This window comes from Salmo salar, chromosome ssa22 (assembly GCF_905237065.1).
Source record: "Salmo salar chromosome ssa22, Ssal_v3.1, whole genome shotgun sequence".
NCBI classification, from domain to species: Eukaryota; Metazoa; Chordata; class Actinopteri; order Salmoniformes; family Salmonidae; genus Salmo; species Salmo salar.
Window position 1 is genome coordinate 39,078,765 of NC_059463.1, and position 24,279 is coordinate 39,103,043.

Sequence of the window (24,279 nt, forward strand, 5' to 3'; positions counted from 1 at the left end):
GACTGGGCACTGAGGAATAGCAGAGATAGATTGTTCTGTTACGAGAGGAGGAAACCTAATTGAGACTAATGCATCAGTGCACAACGACCTTGGTGCTGCCTCTAGCCAGTGTTGGGGAATCTCACTCCTACTGGCCTCACATGATGCTACTTGAAAAGCCAGTCTGTATCATTATGGAAATTATAAATATGTATTATGTTTTCTAAGTGCAGAGTACTACTAGATACACTCTCAGAAAAAAAGGCTTCCAAAAGGGGTTTTCGCCTGTCCCCATAGGATAACCCTTTTTGGTTCTAGGTAGAACCCTTTTTGTTTCCTGGTAGAATCCCTTTAGGATTCCATGTAGAACCCTCTGTGGAAAGGTTTATTCAAAGGGTTCTCCTATGGGGACAGCCAAAGAACCCTTTTAGGTTCTAGATAGCACCATTTTTTCTAAGAGGGTAAGCTTATATTGGGGAGCCTCACTCTGGTCTTCCATTTTGTTCCTCAGGATGTTACTTGAAAAGCCAGTATGAATGCTCAAGATTTTTAAGTGCAGAAAATACTGTTAGCTACTGGGTAGTACTCAAACCTTCATGGTCGAACATGCTTCAGTATTGAATGGAGCAAATAGGTGATACAGTATACAGTGCCGGCACAGCCAATAAGCTACATAAGTGGCTGCTTAGGGCCACCCGGGCGCTAAGGGGCTCCGAACGAAGAGGGAGGCATGTTTTGCCTGCGATGTGGGTGGGCCTCCAACCACATCTTGCTTTGACAGTACTTGCATATTAGAAATATGTTGGGTTTTGAAGGACAATATTAAAACAATCTCAAATGGTTAAATCAAACATTGTCTATCTATACCATTGTCTGGATTTAAACCAGCTGTATTTTCTGTCAATGTTTCCAGTCTCTCTAGTTCTGCTCATCGAGGCACATTGATCATAGATGGAAAACTGAATATGACTTAATTTATACCATGGATGAGGATGGAAAACTGAATATGACTTAATTTATACCATGGAGGAGGATGGAAAACGGAATATGACTTCATTTATACCATGGAGGAGGATGGAAATTGGTGAGAGATGGAAATTGGTCCCTTAGCTTTGCTGAAAATATCCCAGTTGATGCAGGAACTAAGCTCGGGTATCAATTACATGGAAATGTTTCTCCTCCTACTTTATTGGCAAAGAGTGTGTGTGTGTGTGTGTGTGTGTGTGTGTGTGTGTGTGTGTGTGTGTGTGTGTGTGTGTGTGTGTGTGTGTGTGTGTGTGTGTGTGTGTGTGTGTGTGTGTGTGTGTGTGTTTGTGCATGCTTTCGTACAGACCCTCCCTCTACTTGTCTTACACGGTACTACCAGTGGACTACAGACCACCTGTCAATGACAAAACCATCATCATCATGACTATAGCCAGCCCACACAAACACACATATAGACAACCAAATTGAGAGGCTGAGCAAAGCCTCAGTGCCATTTTTCACCAGTTCAAATGCTTCATTTATCTGGCCTTAGAGTGAATACTGTTCTCAGTTGATCCTCAAGCTCTTGGATCAATGTCTAGAGTCCTTCCCTATTTTTTTGTTTGATCTTGAGTCAAATTAATAATTCAGTATAGGTCAACATTAACAGTTGAGCAGAGCCAGAAACTCTAATGAATTTAGAGAGAAAACTGTCAGTTCTCTTCAGAGCAATTAGCATTTATGAAGCAATGCTTTGTTCTATATAATTCATCAAACTTACTGATATGCGTCCCAAATGGCACCCTATTCCCTATATAGTGTGACTAGGGCCCATGAGGCTATGGTCAAAAGTGGTGCACTATGTAGGAAATTGGGTGGAATTTGGGACACACCCATATAAGAAATAGTAATTTTACCAGTCTGTTGTAACCCATGAACATTTAAAATGGTAATAATTTCACCTCTTAACCATTATAGCAAAGGGTCCATAAGCACAGAGCATATGCCTCCTCAGCAGTCGCATGCATCATAAATACTTTATAAGCATACATTCCAATGAATCCCTCCAAATATATTACAAATAAGTTTACTTCTTGGGGACAATTTGCAAGTATGAGGGCAATATTGCTGAATCAAAGTAACCAAAGCAACTTGCTGTGCCTCCCCCTCTGTCTGGCTGCTAACTGCCTGCTTCTCCCAAAATGCCTTGCTATTACAGCAAATAAATCAGCACTTTCCAATGCCAAACTCGGATTGCCTAAGGCCAGGCACTGACACATTAGAGCCAAAATGTTAAACAGAGCTCAACTTCAGCAGCACAGCAGATCTCAGCTGAGGCATATTGTCTTCCTACATTTCCTGGCTGCTTACTTTGAAAAATGATTGTTTTGTGAGATATCTTTATTGTGTATGTGTGTGTCATATCACAAGTGTTTTCTGTGGCAGATGTAGCGTAGGTGGTTGGCGACAAGATTACTGTAGCTTCACACTATGGTGTTACCTTCCTCAACACCAGAGGAAAGCTGCTTACCTCAGATGACATGAATAATTGCAGAAGTTACTGCAGTGTTCAAAAAGTCCAAATAGAGTACTATACTACTATACTGTGCAAATACACGCAATTCAAACAAATGCTTTGATGCCACAATTAGATAATGTAGATGTCCAGTACCTGAGTCATAAAGTCCCTAATATAAAGTTATGCAGGATAGAGGCAGATGAACCACAGAGGGTAGAGAAATCTCTAAGGTGGTTTTAGTCAGACAGATGCAATCTCTAGCTGTCCTATTGGGAGGCAAGGTGAGAGATAATAACGATATAATAACACGAACAGCCTCTCTATGACCACAGACTCATCAGAACAGAAATGAGACCGTTTATATGATAAGCCGCAGCCCTTAAAATTGCACATAGGGATTTGAAAGCTGAGTCCTACAATTTGAATCAATAGCTAAAAGGTAAAAGCAGTGTCTTCTGGGTTCTGGCATTCACTGTTCAATAATTTCAGTTAACATTACCTGTCATAAAAGTGTCAAGGATTTTACAACCATTTCACTGGTTTCAGGCAGTTGTCTCCCACTTTATCATTGTTAACACTTTTTCCATTAAGGAGAAAATAGTAAAAGGTATTAAAAGTTAATAAAGCACAGTATATCAGATGAATGCAGCAGGAAGCATACAACGGACCATTAAATGTCAGAGGACGTTCCATTTTGAATTTGTTCTGTTATCGTTTGGCAAATCTCAAAACACTATTGCTTTCTTCAAATCGGCTACCATATAGTGTACAGCAGTGTAAAAAGGCTCCAAAACACTAATAAAACATAAAACTTCACAACATGTTGTATGAGGCTGGACAAGGCCTCTTTTCATTTCAGTTAGAAACATTTTGATTCAACTTTATATGAACACCCTTATACTCTATATTGCAACAAGCTGGCTAGAACTCTAAAAATACTTTTTTAAGGACAGTGTGCATTTTACACACACACACCACACTATCAAATTTCAGGTAAGAACCAGATGCAGACAAGGTTGAAGTAACAACAGTTTATTAATCGAATAGGGGCAGGCAAAAAGCAGGTCAAGGGCAGGCAGAGGTCGGTAATCCAGATAGGTGGGGCAAAGGTACATGACGGCAGGCAGGCTCAGGTCAGGCAAAGGTCAGTAATCCAGAAAGGTGGGGCAAAGGTACAGGACAGCAGGCAGGCTCAGGGCAGGCAGAATGGTCAACACCGGGAAAACTAGGAAACAGGAACAATCGAGAGATAGGAGCAGAAGAAAAAACGCTGGTAGGCTTGACGAAACAAAACAAACTGGCAACAGACAAACAGAGAACACAGGTATAAATACACAGGGGATAGTGGGGAAGATGGGCAACACCTGGAGGGGGGTGGAGACAATCACAAAGACAAGTGAAACAGATCAGGGTGTGACACATGCATACATACACACGCACATGTAACAGGGTCGGTTATGCTTCTACTTGACACTGTAGAAATGTGTATTTGATGTTTATGTACTCCTATTGTTTGGTTGAATGTACATATCAATAAGGTGTTATGCCATTGGTCATGCTTGCAGATAGGGGGAGACCGTGAACATAAATTATTTCCAGTCTGATATTGATATGCAAGCGGTATTCTACTTTCATATTTACAATGTGTACAAGTTTACCATGTACTTGGCCTGGTGTGTGTGTGTGTGTGTGTGTGTGTGTGTGTGTGTGTGTGTGTGTGTGTGTGTGTGTGTGTGTGTGTGTGTGTGTGTGTGTGTGTGTGTGTGTGTGTGTGTGTGTGTGTGTGTGTGTGTGTGTGTGTGTGTGTGTGTACGGTACCTGTTAGATATTGTGGGCATCCTGGGACATGCTTTTGTATGTTATTACTTTAAGAGCACGTTAGCTAGCATGCTCTAATTGTAATGGTCACATTAGCGCCCTGCTAATTCACAGTTATTTCCATGCTAACAGACCAATCACAAATATACAGCCATCAACATATTGTTGTGCTGCACATCTAATGTGCTTCCTTGTGTCTATCGTCAGGTACTTAGAGTTATTGTATTTTGTAACATTTTTGTCATTGTTACGATGTTTGATTACAAATTAGCCAGTCTGATATTGACATGTGAGCGAATCTACAGCCATCACCATAATAGAGCTATGCACAACTGATGCTGTCCTTTGTCTATATCAGGGCAGAGTCAATAAGGTACAGAACAGCAGGCAGGCTCAGGGTCTGGACAGGCAGAGGTTCGTAAAAGGGTCAGAGTCAGGCAGCTACAGAACGGTAGGCAGGCTCGGGGTCAAGGCAGGCAGAATGGTCAGAACCTGAGAAACTAGGAAACAGAACTTGAGAAAGCAGGGTAAGACCTGACAAGGCAAGACGAGCTGGCAACAGACAAACAGAGAACACAGGTATAAATACACTGGGGATAATGAGGAAGATGTGCGACATCTCGAGGGGGTTGGAGACAAGCACAAAGACAGGTGAAACAGATCAGGGTGTGACAGTCTATTGTCGCAGATTAAGCTACAGACCAACTAGGACCATTGGCTGGCCTTCTTTTCTTTATTAAACAATGCAAGAGAGAATAAAGATCACATCTGTTATACACACACTATGTCTACAATATCTCAAATATCTTACTGCATATAAGAGGTATTTTATCTACATGTAGCACTGATACAGCTTCCAGTAATACTGTAAGTGAACAAAATACAATGAACTAGAGGTCGACCGATTATGATTTTTTTTAACGCCGATACCGATTATTGGGGGCCCAAAAACAGCCGCTACCGATTAATCGGCCGATTCTCCTTTTTTTTATGTATTTGTAATGATGACAATTACAACAATACTGAATGAACACTTATTTTAACTTAATATAATACATCAATAAAATCAATTTAGCCTCAAATAAATAATGAAACATGTTCAATTTGGTTTAAATAATGCAAAAACAAAGTGTTGGAGAAGAAAGTAAAAGTGCATTATGTGCAATGTAAGAAAGCTAACGTTTAAGTTCCTTGCAAAGAACATGAGAACATATGAAAGCTGGTGGTTCCTTTTAACATGAGTCTTCAATATTCCCAGGTAAGAAGTTTTAGGTTGTAGTTATTATAGGAATTATAGGACTATTTCTCTCTATACGATTTGTATTTCATATACCTTTGACTATTGGAAGTTCTTATAGGCACTTTAGTATTGCCAGTGTAACAGTATAGCTTCCGTCCCTCTCCTCGCTCCTACCTGGGCTCAAACCAGGAACACATCGACAACAGCCACCCTCGAAGCAGCGTTACCCATGTAGTGCAAGGGAAACAACTACTCCAAGTCTCAGAGCGAGTGACGTTTGAAACGCTATTAGCGCGCACCCGCTAACTAGCTAGCCATTTCACATGGGTTACACCAGCCTAATCTTGGGAGTTGATAGGCTTGAAGTCATAAACAGCGCAATGCATTTCGAAGAGCTGCTGGCAAAACGCACAAAAGTGCTGTTTTGAATGAATGCTTACGAGCCTGCTGGTGCCTACCATCGCTCAGTCAGACTGCTCTATCAAATCATAGACTTAATTATAACATAATAACACACAGAAATACGAGCCTTAGGTCATTAATACGGTCGAATCCGGAAACTATCACGTTTATTCTTTCAGTGAAATACGGAACCGTTCCGTATTTTATCTAACGGGTGGCATCCATCAGTCTAAATATTCCTGTTACATTGCACAACCTTCAATGGTATGTCATAATTATGTACAATTCTGGCAAATTAGTTCGCAACGAGCCAGGCGGCCCAAACTGTTGCATATACCCTGACTCTGCGTGCAATGAACGGAAGAGAAGTGACACAATTTCACCTGGTTAATATTGCCTGCTAACCTGGATTTCTTTTAGCTAAATATGCAGGTTTAAAAATATATACTTCTGTGTATTGATTTTAAGAAAGGCATTGATGTTTATGGTTAGGTACAGTCGTGCAACGATTGTGCTTTTTTCACAAATGCGCTTTTGTTAAATCATCCCCCGTTTGGCGAAGTTGGCTGTCTTTGTTAGGAAGAAATAGTATTCACACAGTTCGCAACGAGCCAGGCGGCCCAAACTGCTGCATATACCCTGACTGTTGCAGAGGTGACACATTTTCCCTTGTTAAAAGAAATTCATGTTAGCAGGCAATATTAACTAAATATGCAGGTTTAAAAATATATACTTATGTATTGATTTTAAGAAAGACATTGATGTTTATGGTTAGGTACAAGTTGGAGCAACGACAGTCCTTTTTCGCGAATGCGCACCGCATCGATTATATGCAACACAGGACAGGCTAGATAAACTAGTAATATCATCAACCATGTGTAGTTAACTAGTGATTATGATTGATTGATTGATTGTTTTTTATAAGATACGTTTAATGCTAGCTAGCAACTTACCTTGGCTTCTTACTGCATTCGCGTAACAGGCAGGCTCCTCGTGGAGTGCAATGCAAAGCAGGTGGTTAGAGCGTTGGACTAGTTAACCGTAAGGTTGCAAGATTGAATCCCCAAGCTGACAAGGTAAAAATCTGTCGTTCTGCCCCTGAACAAGGCAGTTAACCCACCGTTCCTAGGCCGTCATTGAAAATAAGAATGTGTTCTTAACTGACTTGCCTAGTTAAAAAAATATTTATAAAAAATAAAACTTTTTTTATTTATTTTTTATCTGCAAATCGGTGGCCAAAAATACCGATTACCTATTGTTATGAAAACTTGAAATCGGCCCTAATTAATCGGCCATTCCGATTAATCGGTCGACCTCTACAATGAACACTATAAAGGATTAGCTTGGAGGAAAACACAGATAGAGTACCATACAATTGACTGTTTTGCATGTAATCGATACAATATTAGCAGGACTGTTTCCCTGTAAACTACGAGTCTGATTAATGCACACACATTCCCATATTGATGGAATGAAGTTTCAACGAAATGCTTACTTACTCCTTCTCGACAATGCAACAACAATAAGAAATAATAAAAGATAAGAATATGAACATAAAGCAAATGGCTCATTGGAATAGAATAGACATGTTAGTATAATACAGGAAGGCACAATTTATAGTACACGTCTTTTGGGAAAGGGGGAATAGACCAACATTGCTGTTTTGACTAGTCGCTGTAAATCAAAATCTCAATATGCGATGATGTGCTGAGATGTATGTCCTTCAACGTAGTGTCTTAATTGTTGTCTCTATAATTTATTTGTTGCTGTACTGTATTGTAATGTGGTACAATAAAACATAACACAAAAGACAAATCAGAAGAATCTCTGGACACTGAGAATGGGACACAGATGAGTGATATACACAGCATGTATATGAAAGAAGGGATCACTATCTGGACCCAGCAATGTTGTGATGGACAGCATCCTGCATCCAGAGTCCAGCATAACATAACACATGATGTCACATGGAGGCTAGGAGACATGATGGTCACTCATAGACCTGGAGCAGGGAGCTGGGACACACACACACACACACACACACACACACACACACACACACACACACACACACACACACACACACACACACACACGCATGCACACACACAAAATATATATAAACAGAAATCTATTTGGAGAGCGTTAGGGGTAAAATATAGCCCTCCGGTGAATAATGCAAGGACTGAGAGAATCTAATAAATAATATATAGTCATAGCCTGAATAAATGATAGATAATAGATAAATGCAGTCATACATTATGTACCAAGCGTCATGTGAAATCGTTTGAAAAAATAATAAAGACACGCAACACACTACCATTCAAAAGTTTGGGGTCACTTAGAAATGTCCTTGTTTTTGAAAGAAAAGCACATTTTGAGAAACAGATGCCTCACAAGTCCTCAACTTGGCAGCTTCATTAAATAGTACCCACAAAACACCGTCTCAATGTCAACAGTGAAGAGGCGACTCCGGGATGCTGGCCTTCTAGGCAGAGTTGCAAAGAAAAAGCCATATCTCAGACTGGCCAATAAAAATAAAAGATTACGATTGGCAAAAGAACACAGACACTGGACAGAGGAACTCTGCCTAAAAGGCTAGCATCCCGGAGTCGCCTCTTCACTTCTGACGTTGAGACTGGTGTTTTGTGGGAAGCTGCCAGTTGAGGACTTGTGAGGCGTCTGTTTCTCAAACTAAACACTCCAATGTACATGTCCTCTTGCTCAGTTGTGCACTGGGGCCCTCACAGGGGCGGAAATCCCGGGGGGGACGGGGGGGACATGACCCCCCCATCCTGGGAAAAATATGATTTGTCCCCCCCAATATATCACTGAAACATAACTATGTAATTTAAATAATATTAATAATACGCAATGATAGCAATTGTGCTGATTAAGATTGCGTGTCCACAAAAGATTGCGACCCCCCCAACCTTTGCCTCACAATGGTTTGATCCACTGCCAGTTCCTTAGTTGGCAAGGTAACAGAGGGGTCTATCCACTGTCTGAAAGGCACTCAATGAACGTAACTGACGTGAGGTTAATCCAGTCAATCGCGCACACACACTAGCTGAATATGCAGAGCTAGCGCGCAAATATTAACTATTAAGCTAGCTAGTACCTATTCCATTTATGTGGCCTCGTCAAAGATGGAATCTTTGCTATCGTCAATTTATTCCAAGATCAGCATGCAGATGATGTAAATTAGTGCTTCAAAGTCCATGTGATAAGGTTAGCGATAAACTGAAGTCCAAACTGAACAGAACTACACTCTCTTCTACCGTTGTCTTAAATATATTTAATGGTCTCGTTGCAAAAGCTAAATTGTCACAAGGGAACTTTTATTTATTTATTTTATTTCACCTTTATTTAACCCGGGTAGCAAAGATTATAGCAAACACCACTGAAACGGAATTGGTGCTCGCTAGCTTTGCAAATTCAGCAATTGTTGGAAGCCAGCCAATATGAAACAAACTATTAAAATTACAAAAGGTTGCAGCATATGTTGTGTAAATGGTGAACTCATACAGCTGTCAACTCTTGTCATTTTAATCCGTTTCACATTTGCTAGCTACCTTTTAGATCGAAGCCCAAATAGAATGATAAAAGATAAGATGATAGAAGCCCATCTCCTACTGTAATTAACCTACACACTGTGTGTGTGTGTAGCCAGCCAGCCAGGTAGAAAAATGGCAGAAAAATAAAAGACAGACATCAGAGTATTTTTCAGTACACCAAAACGCAAAGTAAGAACCCTAGTAGCCTAATATCTCAAAGACTAGTTGATAAAATGTTCATAAGAAAGAAATGAAATTCTAATGGAAATGTTTCACAATGATGTCATTAGGCAGAGCAGGCAACAGATGGCACACAGACAGCAGAGTTGGGGACAGATATGCAGGGACAGACTGGCAGAGACAGGGAGTCTCAGGTAAGTTTGTTGAGTCTTTGTTTGGCAACATTATGAAAGGTTCTCCATTTTTTTTACTTGTAAAATAGGAACATAATTGGAAAATGCCATGGATACCGCCACTCTCAAATTAAACTGGTGACTGAGCTAAGATTTGTTAAAGGCAATGGTATTGCTGTTGTGATTAGTTGTGTAGTTTTGGGTACCGGTAGTTAGGAGTACGGCAAACACCTTATTTCTTTGGTTCCTCAATATACATTTACCATATTACAATGTAGGCTATGTGTTACAGCACTACTTTTGGTGTCCCCCTCAGGAATTGCTCTTGAGAAAATTTCATGTAATTGTCCCCTCCAAAGTTGATATCAGATTTTCGCCCCTGGGCCCTCACACTCCTCATTCTATTCTGGTTAGAGACAATTTGCGCTGTTCTGTGAAGGGAGTAGAACACAGCGTTGTACGAGATCTTCAGTTTCTTAGCAATTTCTGAGAACAAGAATAGACTGACGAGTTTCAGAAGAAAGTTCTTTGTTTCTGGCCGTTTTGAGCCTGTAATAGAACCTACAAATGCTTATGCTCCAGATACTCAACTAGTCTAAAGAAGGCCAGTTTTATTGCTTCTTTAATCAGAACAACAGTTTTCAGCTGTGCTAACATAATTTCAAAAGGGTTTTCTAATGATCAATTAGCCTTTTAAAATTATAAACTTGGATTAGCTAACACAATGTGCCATTGGAACACAGGAGTGATGGTTGCTGATATTGGGCCTCTGTACGCCTATGTACATATTCCATAACAAATCTGCTGTTTCCAGCTACAATAGCAATTTACAACATTTAACAATGTCTACACTGTATTTCTGATCAATTTTATGTTATTTTAATGGACAAAAAATGTGCTATTCTTTCAAACTTTTGAACAGTAGTGTATATGGCTACAAGGTAGATGAGATAGAGAGAGCAGATTTCATAGATAAAAAATAAACTCCCCCAGCACTGATTTAAAAACTTGATCATCGGCACAAGGTCTTAAAATGTAGAGAGGAGGAAGCAGGCATAACCGCGGGGAGAGAAGAGAAAGAGACGAGAAGTCTACACACATTACATAAAACAAGGCTGGGATTCAAAGATCACAGAGGCTCTGTACAATATTAGTGGCAGGGTTTGAATCAGGACGGTTGTATGTGCCATATTACTACACAAGGCAGCAACATCACAAACCACATCACAGGATCATGACCTGGACCACAAGCCAGTTCAGAGTCGCATTCTTAAATTGTGCCTCTGATCTTCGAGGTTCTAGCTATGGTTCAGAATATCATCCCAGACACACAATTACAGGGCTCTGGGTTAGTGGCTACAAGTTGTGCTGTGTTGTGTGGTGGTCCAACCAACCTGGAACAGTGTGAGAGGAGAAGAAGGCTGAGGAAGCCGTGTGTGAGGCAGGCTTTTATAGGAGGGCATAGGAGGCAGACTGAGGGCTCTGGGTCATTGGCTACACATAGTGTTTTTTGTCGGTGTAGTGGTCTAACCTAGATGAGTACGAGAAGAGAGAATAGCCTGAGAGATAGACTAGGGAAGCCGTGTGAGAGGGGAAACGGCCGTGGGCCTGCATCATTGGCTATAAGTGGTGTTGTGTGATGGTACAGTGGAACTTGTAGGAATGTGAGAGGAGAGGAGGGCCATGTGAAAGAACCACAGGGCCTGAGAGGCAGAGTGAAGAAGCCATACAGTATGAGAGCCAAGGCACAGAGGCAGGCTTTTAGTAGAGGAGGAGGCAGATGGCCCACATTTAAAGCAGAGGGCCCTTGTGATAGTCCTCAACAGCCCCGCTGGGAACAGGGAAATTAGGAATTTAGATTCCTCAAATTAAATGTCCTGCTGATTTCCACCTTTTCTGTCTCTGTGTATACGTCCCAAATGGCTCCCTATTCCCTATGTAGTGCACTTCTTTTTACCATGGCCCCCTGTATTGACACAGACTCTGTCCGTGGTGCTGTGGACCTGGGGTGTGTCATACTGTACCTCAGAGACCTCTCTGATCAATACACACACATACCTGATTATAGTCAGGATGATAAATGCTTATAATGTATTCCATTTACAGCTCTGACAGTGGGAGTCTGGGAAAGGAAGGGACCATCACACTATAGGGTCTCCTGAGGGTCATATTCAATGGGTTATGGGTGGGAAGAAACACAGAAGCACCACTATGAAACACTACACTCTCTCTTCAAGATGTTACAGTATAGCAATATAACAAATGAGGTGTAGTAGAATTACCTAGCATTCATCAATACATTCTCCCCCAAGGAATTTGGTCTTGAGGACAGTGTGGACCATGTCACGTAAGATATCAGGGTGAAGGACATTGCAGTATGTAAAGTCATTGATTTCACTGATTTTGGACTCCAAGATCTCAAACGGCATTACTATGCAAACTAGATGTCAAGACGGCAGAATAATACTAGCTCTGATGGAAACCAAACATATTCTGAATGTGATATCATTGTTCTAAATGTAGACATTTTAAAAATGAGTGTGCATCTCTGTAACCACCAGGAGGAATGATCCTGGCCTTATTATTGCCACCACTGCAGCCATAAGCTCATTATTTGACAATCACCTAAATGACAAACACACAATGTCAAACAATTAATTAATTACAGATGCATAATAAACTAGAAACTAGCCCTACTATTACCAAACTATAATCATTATTTTGTCACTTGGTAAAGATCGACATAGCGTACAGTAAAGTGGTTTACATTCCAGAGTTCTCCTGTAAACTCTGGAGAAAAATGTACACATTAACATAGCTCTGATGAGGCCTCTGTTTGAACAGTTAAGTTTCAGTTTAATGTATTTGCACAAAAGAAAACAAGTGATAAATAACTATACAGATTTTAAAAAAAGGTGTGCAGGTGTGGTTGGTCAGCCCAAGGGCTTATATGAAAACCACACCACAAAAAAATGATATACAATATATAAGTACACAAATAAAAAAAGGTTTGTTAAAACATATAACAAAACCTACTAATTATAAATGTATAAATGAATTGATCAGTAATCACCACCCACATTTTTTTATTTAACCCGCATTCATAAAAAAGTGATTAAATTCACATGAAATAACATCAGGATAACTAGAAGGTCTTATTTCCAACAATACATTGAGATGGGATAGATGGCTTTTTCTTATTCAACAGTTGAGTGATGATTTTCCAAGTTGACTTTTATTATTTAAAATATATTTTGGGGGATATCCGAAGTAGGTGAGTAAATTTGTTCTTATACTTTTTTTTATTAGCAGAATTCAGGGTAGAGGGATGTGTGATAAACTTTTAACATAACTCGTTTTTTTTAACTGAGGATTTTTTTAGATCAGTTGTAAACCAAGGTTTCCAAAACCCTTCTGCTGCTCTCTTACTTGGTTTAACTAAGGCAAGTAGTGGTAGTGGTGAAATACACAATTGAAAGATATGAGAAATGTCTGGTAAGCAGACTCCACATCGGCCTGACTATAAATATTTTCCCATGAAATATCATCAATCAATAACTACTTTTGTTAAATATTCTACATTTAATGCTACTAATCATTCCCATATGTTCCTTTCCAGCTGCCAAAGAGAAGTGGAAAGTGGTCAGAAATGTCAGTATAAAGTATACCTATATTAGCCACATTATTCAAAGAATGTATACAAATATTATCAATAAGGGTTGCAGATGAACTGGTAACTCTTGTGAGCTTAGCTGGATACACATAGCTGGAGTATAAAGTATTCAAAAAGTCAGATGTCAGTGTGGTTCTCACTTTTAAATCAGTTTATGTTGTAATCCCCCAATATAAAACACATGTTATCTTCAACATGAATAAAATCCGAGGTTGATGCAAGGATTTCAATGAAACTACCATTGTCAGAATCGGGTGGCCAATATATGCATCCAATAACCACTTTTTTTACCACCAAAAAATGTACAGGAAATTTCTATGAAAAGAGATTCAACATCAATGTTATGAGATGTAAGTGCAAGGTCCTCTCTTACAAAGAATTGAAAACGTTTATCAACAAAAATTGACACTCCTCCCACTCTTGATGTTCTACAGTGGTGAACAGCATTATAATGAGACATCTCTTCAGCCAACCATGTTTCTGAAAGGGCAACAATGGAAAATTCATGACTGAGAGAATACAGATAACAGATTTTTAGGAAGACTGTAAACGTTTAACAGTTGTATCTGAGTGTTTAAAAACAGTTTGAGTCTTATCACTTTCGTCTGTTTGACAATGCAAGAACTCTGGTCAATTCACCAGTCAATGGAAGTAGATAAAATGTATTCACATATTTGCAAAAGGTTTCATAAACTTTTTGAATGGCATGTTTTGTTGTGGTATTTTCTGCTGGCCCTTGCTGAATAAGATCATCATTATGTTTATCGTAATAATAAGTATTTACAGAATAATCCATTCCAATGGCAGTTGCTTTAGTTTGTATTTATTCTCCCTCTAGTGGGCAAAGTTTGCACATACTCCAGTAGACCTACATTTTGTCAGGGTCCCTGCAATCTACAATCCTTGAGACGTCCCTATCCCATGGAAGTTTTAAATGTAACATGGTTAAAAGGCGCTGCATGGTCAATCTGCTCTCTGCATTGGCTGTGCAGCACTTACGGTGATATAGCCTCTGCAGAAGTCAGGGCATTCATACTTCTTGCGCTTCACAGGCAGCGCAGAGCTGTTAAGCAGAGCTGTTGTGAAGGAAGTTGTCAAGGAAGTGAGTTTGTGTTTATACAGGACCTCCCGCCCCCACCTACTGTCAACCAATCATGTCAATGCGGAGCCTTTACGGAGCCCTCCGCATTGTTAGAGACAATTTATGCTTGATCTGAAAAAGTGGTCAAAGAGTCTGTATGACGCAATTGCATGGCCTCCGGAGGCATGCAGAGGCCAAATTGAGCTCCTCTGAATTTTGTAACAATGCAGAGGTCTCCTTATAGCTCTGAAATGACATGATTTGTTTATGGTAAGTGGAGTGGGGGTCCTGCATAAACACAAACCCACTTCCTTGACAACTTCCTTCACAACAGCTCTGCTCAACAGCACTGCACTGTCCTGCAAGGCAAGAAGTATGAATGCCCAGATTTCTGCAGAGGCCATATCTATGGGATAAATATCATGCCAAATGTATTGTGAACACACAGCCTGCATGTTGTATTCGTGTATCATGATCTGTACAAATAAGTACCGATCCACAAATGTAAATCACCAATCCACAAATGTAAATCACTTTCCACAAATGTAAATCACCATCCACAAATGCAATTCACTATCCACAAACAATCACCTTTTGATTTGCATTTATAAAATGATATATTGCTTTCTATTTTTTTATAACTGCAAATATGCAGGTCATTTTCAAGGGCCTTAAGTAAAATGACTGCCATAAAGATTTGCACATAGGAGAGATATGCGCAAACATGACAGATATGGCAAACCTGCTACTCCATATTTAGAAGCGTTTAGAATAACCAGATTTTTGGCAGGGATTTGACGACAAGAAAAAGACAATAAGTTATCACGAGTAGACAGCAGTTTGTAGATGTAGAAAAAAAAGTTATCACGCGTAGAAAACAATTTGTAGTTGTAGAAAAATTGTTATCACGAGTAGAAAGCGATTTGTATAAAAATAAGAACTTGACACAATGTTTTAGTGTTGCTGTAGGTTTATTAGAGATCCAAAAGACGGCGCTAGGATCCAGCGTCCCGAGCTCTGATTTTCCCTCCCGCCCGTGCAGCCCGATCTATTCTAAACGGTCCGCCAGAACCCTCACATGCATGCCGCTACTTCCTGGATGGAAGAATGGAACGCTTCCAGCGCTGCCTTCGCAACATTCTCTCTACAATCAATCTAAGTGACCGCGCGAGTCTCCGCTGAATGGACGAACACATATAATCAGTATTATTCTAACACTTTCTCTTCAAGGGTACGACATTGAGTCGGACTCGTTTACTTTTCCTCTAGGATTTACTTTTTCTCCGTGAAAAGAAAGCCTGTCTGCATGTGGCGGACTATCACAACTATTTATCTGCGGTCCGCAGCCATAGATATTCTTCGAAACATATGCTGAATTGGTTTCAAGTGAATTACCATCAAACTAAACTCAATTTGGGGTTGCAGTTGTGTTCAAGTCCTATGTGGTTTACGTGTGCTTTCTGCAATCAAGTTTATGTAATTTTGTAGACCTCAAACTTTGTCACCCGTTGCCTTGTTGCTCTCGATGACTATTCTGACATGCGGCGAATACTGGAATCCAGTCACTGGTGGACCTTATCCATAATGTTTTCAGCATTGGCCATGTTTACCCACTGCTATCCTGGTAAGTCGTTGCATGGTTTGCAATATTGTATTATATTTGACAATGTTCATTGCAGTGTGTGTCATACATATGTAGGAAACAGTGTTCTTATATGTGTCATGTAATCAAGGGGAATAACATTGTCAATGTTATGTTACCCCAACCACGAAACGATAACAGGACGAGAAGACTTGCTGCTATAGCTACTGCCGCACGCATGGAAGAGATGACATTCATCCTACATACATAATGTGACTTGCTGAAATGGGCTACTCCCGTCAGCAATTCAACATAATTAAAATGACATTACTTCGAAAGGAGAAGAATGAGTCTATGCGTACATCATGTTTAACCTGTTCTAACCACACATGGGGAATTTTACGCAATAAAATAATGGTTTCAGTAAACCACCTGAGAAAATTTGGCGCAATTCTTAGCTCATACAGAAGGTGACAGGGCGTCTGTGTCTGTCCGGTACTTTAGCAGGTCTGATCGATGCACACATACAGTATGTAGTGATGTAACAGCGGGACTGGAACCTGGCCGGTGTCCAGAGAACGAATCGAGGGATCACGTCTCCTAAATTCCTTCGCACCCCGCGCATGGCCGTCCAGAGCCTAGGTTTCAATGCACCTTCAAAGCCCACGACTTTGATAGGCTAGGGTATAATTCGAGTGCAAAACATAAACAATGGCATGTTTGAGTGCATATAGCCTTTAAGTACACAAACACGTAATGGAGCAGTTCAGTCCTTTACTCGTGAATGGTGAATAGGATGCCACAGCCTAGATAATACTAGGCATTCAGAGAAATACAAAATTGCCTACTGATGGTCTCCATATAATTCAGCACTAAAGGCTAACATTGGTTGTTGAGTATAGACTTCTCAACGTGAGAATATGGTTGCAAACCAAGGGGATGCACTCATGCCATTACATTGCTGCAATTTGTGGTTTCTAGATCAAACAGTGTATCATAGTTTATGACCTTGATGGAAAGTTACAAACTCCCATTGTGAACTTTAAATGAAACATGCATGTCAGCTTATTACAGCTTCATAGCTACATTGTTCTAACATTGTACTTGTGTTTTTAATGCATTGACCTGTTGTCTGCACAGCTGCACTCTAAGTTAAACTGCTATTCGTTGCTCCATCTCCTCAGTATAAGAGGCTGAACAAGTCACATATTGAGATTCAGTCATCAATCATGTAATAGTTTTCCAATGTGATTGTAGTGTTGGTCCCATAGCATCTTTTCAGGAAGAGGGGTGAGAGATGAAGAGGTGAGGGATGAGAGAGAGAACAGTAATAACATTTTCTAGGACAAAATCAGGGAGGGGCCCAGCCACCGGACATACACTGATGATACTGCTGCCATGGATGTGCATATCTTAAAAAACATTACTCAAGATTCACACAGAATAGTTACATAGTTTCAGTTTCCATAAGTTGTGTCCTGTCTGTCACAGGTCCTATTCAGCAGGTCACTCACAGCCACATAGAACTGAAGTTCAACCATCCAGAATATTTATCTGTCAAGATGATCACCCTATCCCCCTGGTCACATCTGGTTTGCACCGTCCGCATCCCATCACCTGTCCCATCAGCACCCAAGCTACAGAGATGAGGAAGAAAAGCAGGAGGATTATGGTACTGTCTGAGACACATTCAGATTAGATCCCGTATTCATAAAGTGTCTCAGAGTGTGAGTCCTCAACCCCCTGTCCATATAATCTTATTTATGATGATCTAAAAGGCCAAACTGATCCTAGATCATTCAGGACTCCTACTCTGAGACACGTTATACATGTCCAGACCTCCAGAGAGAGAAGAGAGCCATACTCTAGCCAGGAGAACATGCTCTGTGTTCCATCCACTCTCCTCCTTAAACGTCATTAGAACAGTAATGAATGTCCAGGCAATAAGGCACTCTTACTAAAGGACCAATACTGCTGCACTCAAGGACTCAGACATATCAATGACTGTCCTCTGTCTCTCCATCCCCTCCTCCATCCTTCTCTTAAACAATCTCTCCCTGATGTGAGCAATCAAGCTAACTGAACTTACAGCTGAAGAGTCAGTAGCTACTGCTCTGGGTGGGTAGAGGGCAGTATGGAGAATTGAAAGAGTAATTCTCTGGCAGGGCTTTACCTGATATACATCCTGCCCTTTCTCTGTCTCCTCATGTTGTCTTTTGACTGTGATTTTTAATGTGCTATTGTTGCTGTTATTCAATCAATGTAGATGGCCCTTGGCATTTAAAGACCTAGTCCCCGTAAAATGTTTGTCCTGTTATTGTGGGAATATCCCTAATGGATGGGTAATGTTAATGTGTTCATTTTCAATGTGTGTGAGCTGTATGTTACATAATGTGTTGTTGTGATGGAATGCTATGGGGAGATCGCTCACAACACTTCAAAGTTCAAACTGTCTCAGAAAGAGGCACGTTCTTGTCACTGATGATGTTTACTCTTTTGCTTCTGTAGGCTATTGTCTTTCTCGGCAAGATCCTCTCTACATTTTCTAACACAGTAACCCCTCTATTGATTTGGTTTGATAGGTATACTCTTTCTCACTATATTATTAGAGCAAAGCTGAAACCAAGCTACAGTATTTCATCCCGTGTTTAAACAAAGCAGTGTTCATGTCTGAAGTCCTTCACTGGTTACACAACACGTTCACCTCCCCTCACATCAAACAATGGAGTGATTGAAGCATTTCGCTACAATCGCAATACCATGTGTATGTGACCAATAAAATTTGATTTGATTTGAAGCATCATGGAGGATTTGGTACTCTCGGTAATCCAAGCTGTTCTCTGTATAGATGAGGGAGCAAAAAGTAAGGTTTTTAAAAGACTGACAAATACAAATCAAGGTGCCAGTCATATAGGAGTACAGGACATACAAGCCCTGTCTTAAATGCATGTCTGAAGTGAAAAAGGCACATCTTATATTTTGGTATTTGGCAAGGTTACTACTGTTTTGCCTCTGTTGATTTGATCGACCCTATGCTGTCCTTAGATGCAACAGTCCCTTGATGTTGGCTGTGTTTAGAAGGTTCCAGAGTCTCTTTGATATGGCCCAGCTCTGCTGAGAGAGTTAAGCACAGTGAAGGGCCTTTCTGCTAATGTAACTCTCAACACGGAATCTGTTTCCCACTTGTTTAAAGGAGGCTAGAATAAAATGGAGGGTTGTTGGATTATTTTGACTTGGAAGGGTTGTGTTTTCCAAGGACATGATTCTCCTTTCTTTTGGAATTCTGTTTGTGTTACATTGTTATATGTTTACATGACATGAGAGTTTCTTATGTAACTCACATGAGTAAGTGATATTTAAGGAGATTTGGAAATTCAATTTGTGTGCTTTATATAGTATACATCAAATTAACCTGATATTGTGTTTGCGTGTCTTAGCTGTGTCTAAGACATTGTGAAGTGTTTGCGTGTGATTGCACAGCTGTGTGTCTGTATCTGCTCGCCGTCCTATGATTGTGTGTGTATGTGTGTTTTCCATACTATTAGTTGTTGACAGGGAAAGGCTAAACCTGTACAGAGTGTTGTGATGTGTCAGTCTGACAGACTGATAGCTAAGATGGCAAAACAGCCTTACACACACACATACACACACACTACCTTGAAGCTGCAATCCTTAATGGTGAAACTGCCACGTTTGTTTGTGATAATACAACAACTAAGAAGATACTGCAAACAACGAACACAGTTTTCTCCCCCTCAGACATCATTGCACAAGTGATCGAACAGCACAATATGTACTGCATTTATTTTTACCATGCTGCATGATGCTCGGCAACAAAAACAATAACAATGGTGGTGGTGCGGCCAGTGGCGCAGATCTTTCGTGGATCTCGCCTTTAAGGAGCTCTTGTAAACAGCCTACAGACATTCTTTGTTTAATGCAATTCTGTGTATTTCATTCTTTGTAGTGTCTGCTTCCCTCATGCCTAATGAGGCCTAAGCTCCGTTGTGTTTGAGTGGCTGCCAATATAATGAAATCAGAAAGGGATCGTTCTTCCTCCCCATCACATCTCTGCCTTTCTCTCCTCTCCAATCCCTGACCTGCATATTGAGAGGTAGTAAATCATTTAACTGAAAGCCAAAGGGATCGATAAAACAAAGGCATTAAAAGTAATTGGACACATCGATCGAAATGCACATTTTTCTATCGGAGATCAGTTGGTCATTCTTTCACGTCTCTTCCATGCCGAAACAGAGACACAATTTACCATACTTTATCAGTAGGAACCTCAAAAGAGATGCACCCAAGCTTTCCATCTTTGGAATCAAAATTGTGATCTGGTGATTTATGCTAACTATTGTTGTGTTTCCTCCAGAACAATGGATTTTCCAAAGACTGGCTTTGAAGGTTAGTGACACCATGACGCATGCTTCGGTTTGGGTGGCACCTAGCCGAGTGTACTTGCATACTCCCTTAAAAGATGTTCACTTGAAAAACGAAAAAAAGGAGGGAAAGTGGCAATATTACCCCGGGACATTGGAGGGCGATGAGCTGGTAATAGCCATCTACGGCCAAACAAGGAAGAGACGTGCAGGAGAATATATTAGTGACACAGAGAGACACTTAACTGGGATCTACAAGATTTGCTTTACCTAGCAAAACATATAGGCACGAGACAGATGTAGGGGCATTCTGCCGAGAGAGCGATGGTGGAGTGTTTCAAGAGTTCTTTTGGATCCAAACTGCTGCAGAAGACCCTCAATTTACCTCCACCTGCTGTTCTGCCATGTACCACACTGCCAATTCAAATGTTTTCCTGGGAGATGCAGCTTTCCCCCTACATGAGAACCTCATACGCCCTTAATAATATATAATATAATGTTGGAATCAATTTCACTTTTTCTAATTTCCCTTGTTACGGCATAAATGTATGCAACTCTATATGGGAAATACAATTTTATCAAGGCTTTTGGAATATGGTTCCTGGAAAAGGGTATGGTGTTTTATTGTTGTTGACCAAATAGGCATTATTTTATATCTGACATAATCTCTTGTTAACCTCTCATTCACAGGTGTCCATGTCAATGAACCTGGGTGTACCTACAGTCGTGGCCAAAAGTTTTGAGAATAACACAAATATACATTTTCACAAAGTCTGCTGCCTCACTTTGCATGATGGCAATTTGCATATACTCCAGAATAGGAGTGTAGGAATGAGAATAGGAATGTTATGAAGAGTGGTCAGATGAATTGCAAATAATTGCAAAGTCCCTCTTTGCCATGCAAATGAACTGAATTCCCAAAAAACATTTCCACTGCATTTAAGCCCTGCCACAAAAAGACCAGCTGACATCATGTCAGTGATTCTCTCGTTAACACAGGTGTTAGTGTTGACGAGGACAAGGCTGGAGATCAATCACTCTGTCATGCTGATTGAGTTTGAATAACAGACTGGAAGCTTCAAAAAGAGAGTGGTGCTTGGAATCATTGTTCTTCCTCTGTCAAACATGTTTACCTGCAAGGAAACACGTGCCGTCATCATTGCTTTGCACAAAAAGGGCTTCACAGGCAAGGATATTGCTGCCAGTAAGATTGCACCTAAATCAACCATTTATCGGATCATCAAGAACTTCAAGGAGAGCGGTTCAATTGTTGTGAAGAAGGCTTCAGGGCGCCCAAGAAAGTCCAGCAAGCGCCAGGACCGTCTCCTAAAGTTGATTCAGCTGAGGGATCGGGGCACCACCAGTACAGAGCTTGCTCAGGTATGGCAGCAGGCAGGTGTGAGTGCATCTGCACGCACAGTGAGGCGAAGACTTTTGGAGGATGGCCTGGTGTCAAGAAGGGCAGCAAAGAAGCCACTTCTCTCCAGGAAAAACATCAGGGACAGACTGATATTCTGCAAAAGCTACAGGGCTTGGACTGCTGGGGACTGGGGTAAAGTAATTTTCTCTGATGAATCCCCTTTCCGATTGTTTGGGGCATTTGGAAAAAAGCTTGTCCGGAGAAGACAAGGTGAGCGCTACCATCAGTCCTGTGTCATGCCAACAGTAAAGCATCCTGAGACCATTCATGTGTGGGGTTGCATCTCAGCCAAGGGAGTGGTCTCACTCACAATTTTGCCTAAGAACACAGCCATGAATAAAGAATGGTACCAACACATCCTCCGAGAGCAACTTCTCCCAACCATCCAGGGACAGTTTGGTGACGAAAAACGCCTTTTCCAGCATGATGGAGCACCTTGCCATAAGGCAAAAGTGATAACTAAGTGGCTCGGGGAACAAAACATGGATATTTTGGGTCCATGGCCCCAGACCTTAATTCCATTAAGAACTTGTGGTCAATCCTCAAGAGGCGGGAGGACAAACAAAACCCCACAAATTCTGACAAACTCCAAGCATTGATTATGCAAGAATGGGCTGCCATCATTCAGGATGTAGCCCAGAAGTTAGTTGTCAGCATGCCAGGGCGGATTGCAGAGGTCTTGAAAAGGAAGGGTCAACACTGCAAATATTGACTCTTTGCATCAAATTCATGTAATTGTCAATAAAATCCTTTGACACTTATGAATTGCTTGTAATTATACTTCAGTATTCCATAGTAACATCTGAGACAAATATCTAAAGACACTGAAGCAGCAAACTTTTTGGAAATTAATATTTGTGTCATTCTCAAAACTTCTGGCCACGACTGTACAACTACCCCAACTCTCGTTTTCATAGAGTAATGGAAAATGCATTCGGCATCATGGCTGCAAGGATGAGGATTCTTGATCGGCCAATCTAGTGTACCCCTGAAAAGGCTAAGGACATTGTGAAGGCATGTGTGGCCCTCCACAACTACCTGTCCTCCACGGATAAAGCTCATGAGCTGAATGCAAGATACGTGCTTCCTGCTTTTGGTGACATGACCCTCCCTTCTGGCAACTACCAACCTGGAGAGTGGAGCAGGGTTGTGGCAGGGGACAGTAATCTCCATGAGCCAAGGAGACTCTCGTGCCAGGGCGACACTGCTTGCAAGTGAAACAAGAAACGAGCTCAGGGACTTCTTCCTCTCCCTCCCTGGACCTGTGCCATTGCAAGAAGACATGGTAAGGAGAGGACAACTCAACCCAAAGCCAGCCAATCATGCAGAATAGGCCTATGTTTGGACTGCTCACCCACACACACCCTTGATGGACACACACAGACTCACAGTTCTTCTTTGTGTGCACTGTGAACCAAAGTACTTTGTACTAAAATTAGTTTTAATCTTGTTAATAAAATGAAACTTGATTATATCTCACTGTGCTTTAAGATTAGATTTAAGATTAAGATTAGATTGAACTACACCACACAAGTAGAAGAAAGCCTGTAAAGTCTGTGAAACACAGCTCTTCTCAATGTTGTCAGCACTTGATGTTCAAAAATAACGCATTGAAAAACCTTGTATTGAGATGAAGAAACAGAGCTTTTTTAGTACACAAAAATAAACCTTTATTCTTGCATCTGGGCTCTGAAAGTAAACCACAATACAACACTGAATTGTCTGCTGAGAACAGACATGTAAACAGCACGTGTCAATTAAATATAATTATAGTGTCAGACAAATGTAATTATTTGTACATTACAAATGTCTGCGAAAAAAACAGACGTAAACAACAAAAGTGTAAAACATGAAAGTGTCTGACTCCTCAGATGTCTGAACAACACCAGAACATGTTAATTTCACTGTGGTCCCAGTCGTTTGTTCCATGTCCTCGTCCTGAAGTCATGCTTGAAGTCACTCAGCTGGTGATCGAATTCCTCCCAGAGTTTTGGTGATATTTCATCCATGAAATCTGCTGTAGGTGCCATGGCCCTGTGAAGAGTGGGGGAAATTAGAGGAGTGTCTGTGGAGAGCAGTGTGGTGAGGAAAGGGAATCATAGTAAAGGAGGAGAGTCTGAAATGTTTTACCTCTGGGACAAGCTGGTGGCTCGGTGCACGACGTTCTCCAGATCTTGATGTCTGCAGTCATTTGCAATGCCTTTGCGAGTGATGTGACACGACCGGAGTCTACAGCTGTTTTCTTCCTTCTCACAGCCCTGTTACTACTGCTGCTGCTGCTCTGTGGCGTTAGTGAGGAGTAGGTCT

General features: G+C 40.8%; 1 protein-coding gene across 2 annotated transcripts in view; it reads left to right on the forward strand.

Moving 5' to 3' along the window:
• Positions 1 to 15,659: 15,659 nt before the first annotated feature.
• Positions 15,660 to 24,279, forward strand: part of LOC106583528 (receptor-type tyrosine-protein phosphatase gamma) — a 255,055-nt gene continuing 246,435 nt past the window's right edge. For both annotated transcript variants that reach the window (XM_045705290.1, XM_045705291.1), the window contains exon 1: positions 15,660 to 16,212. In XM_045705290.1, the coding sequence (XP_045561246.1) occupies positions 16,128 to 16,212 (85 nt within the window). In that variant the 5' untranslated portion in view covers positions 15,660 to 16,127. The remainder of the gene's footprint in view (positions 16,213 to 24,279) is intronic.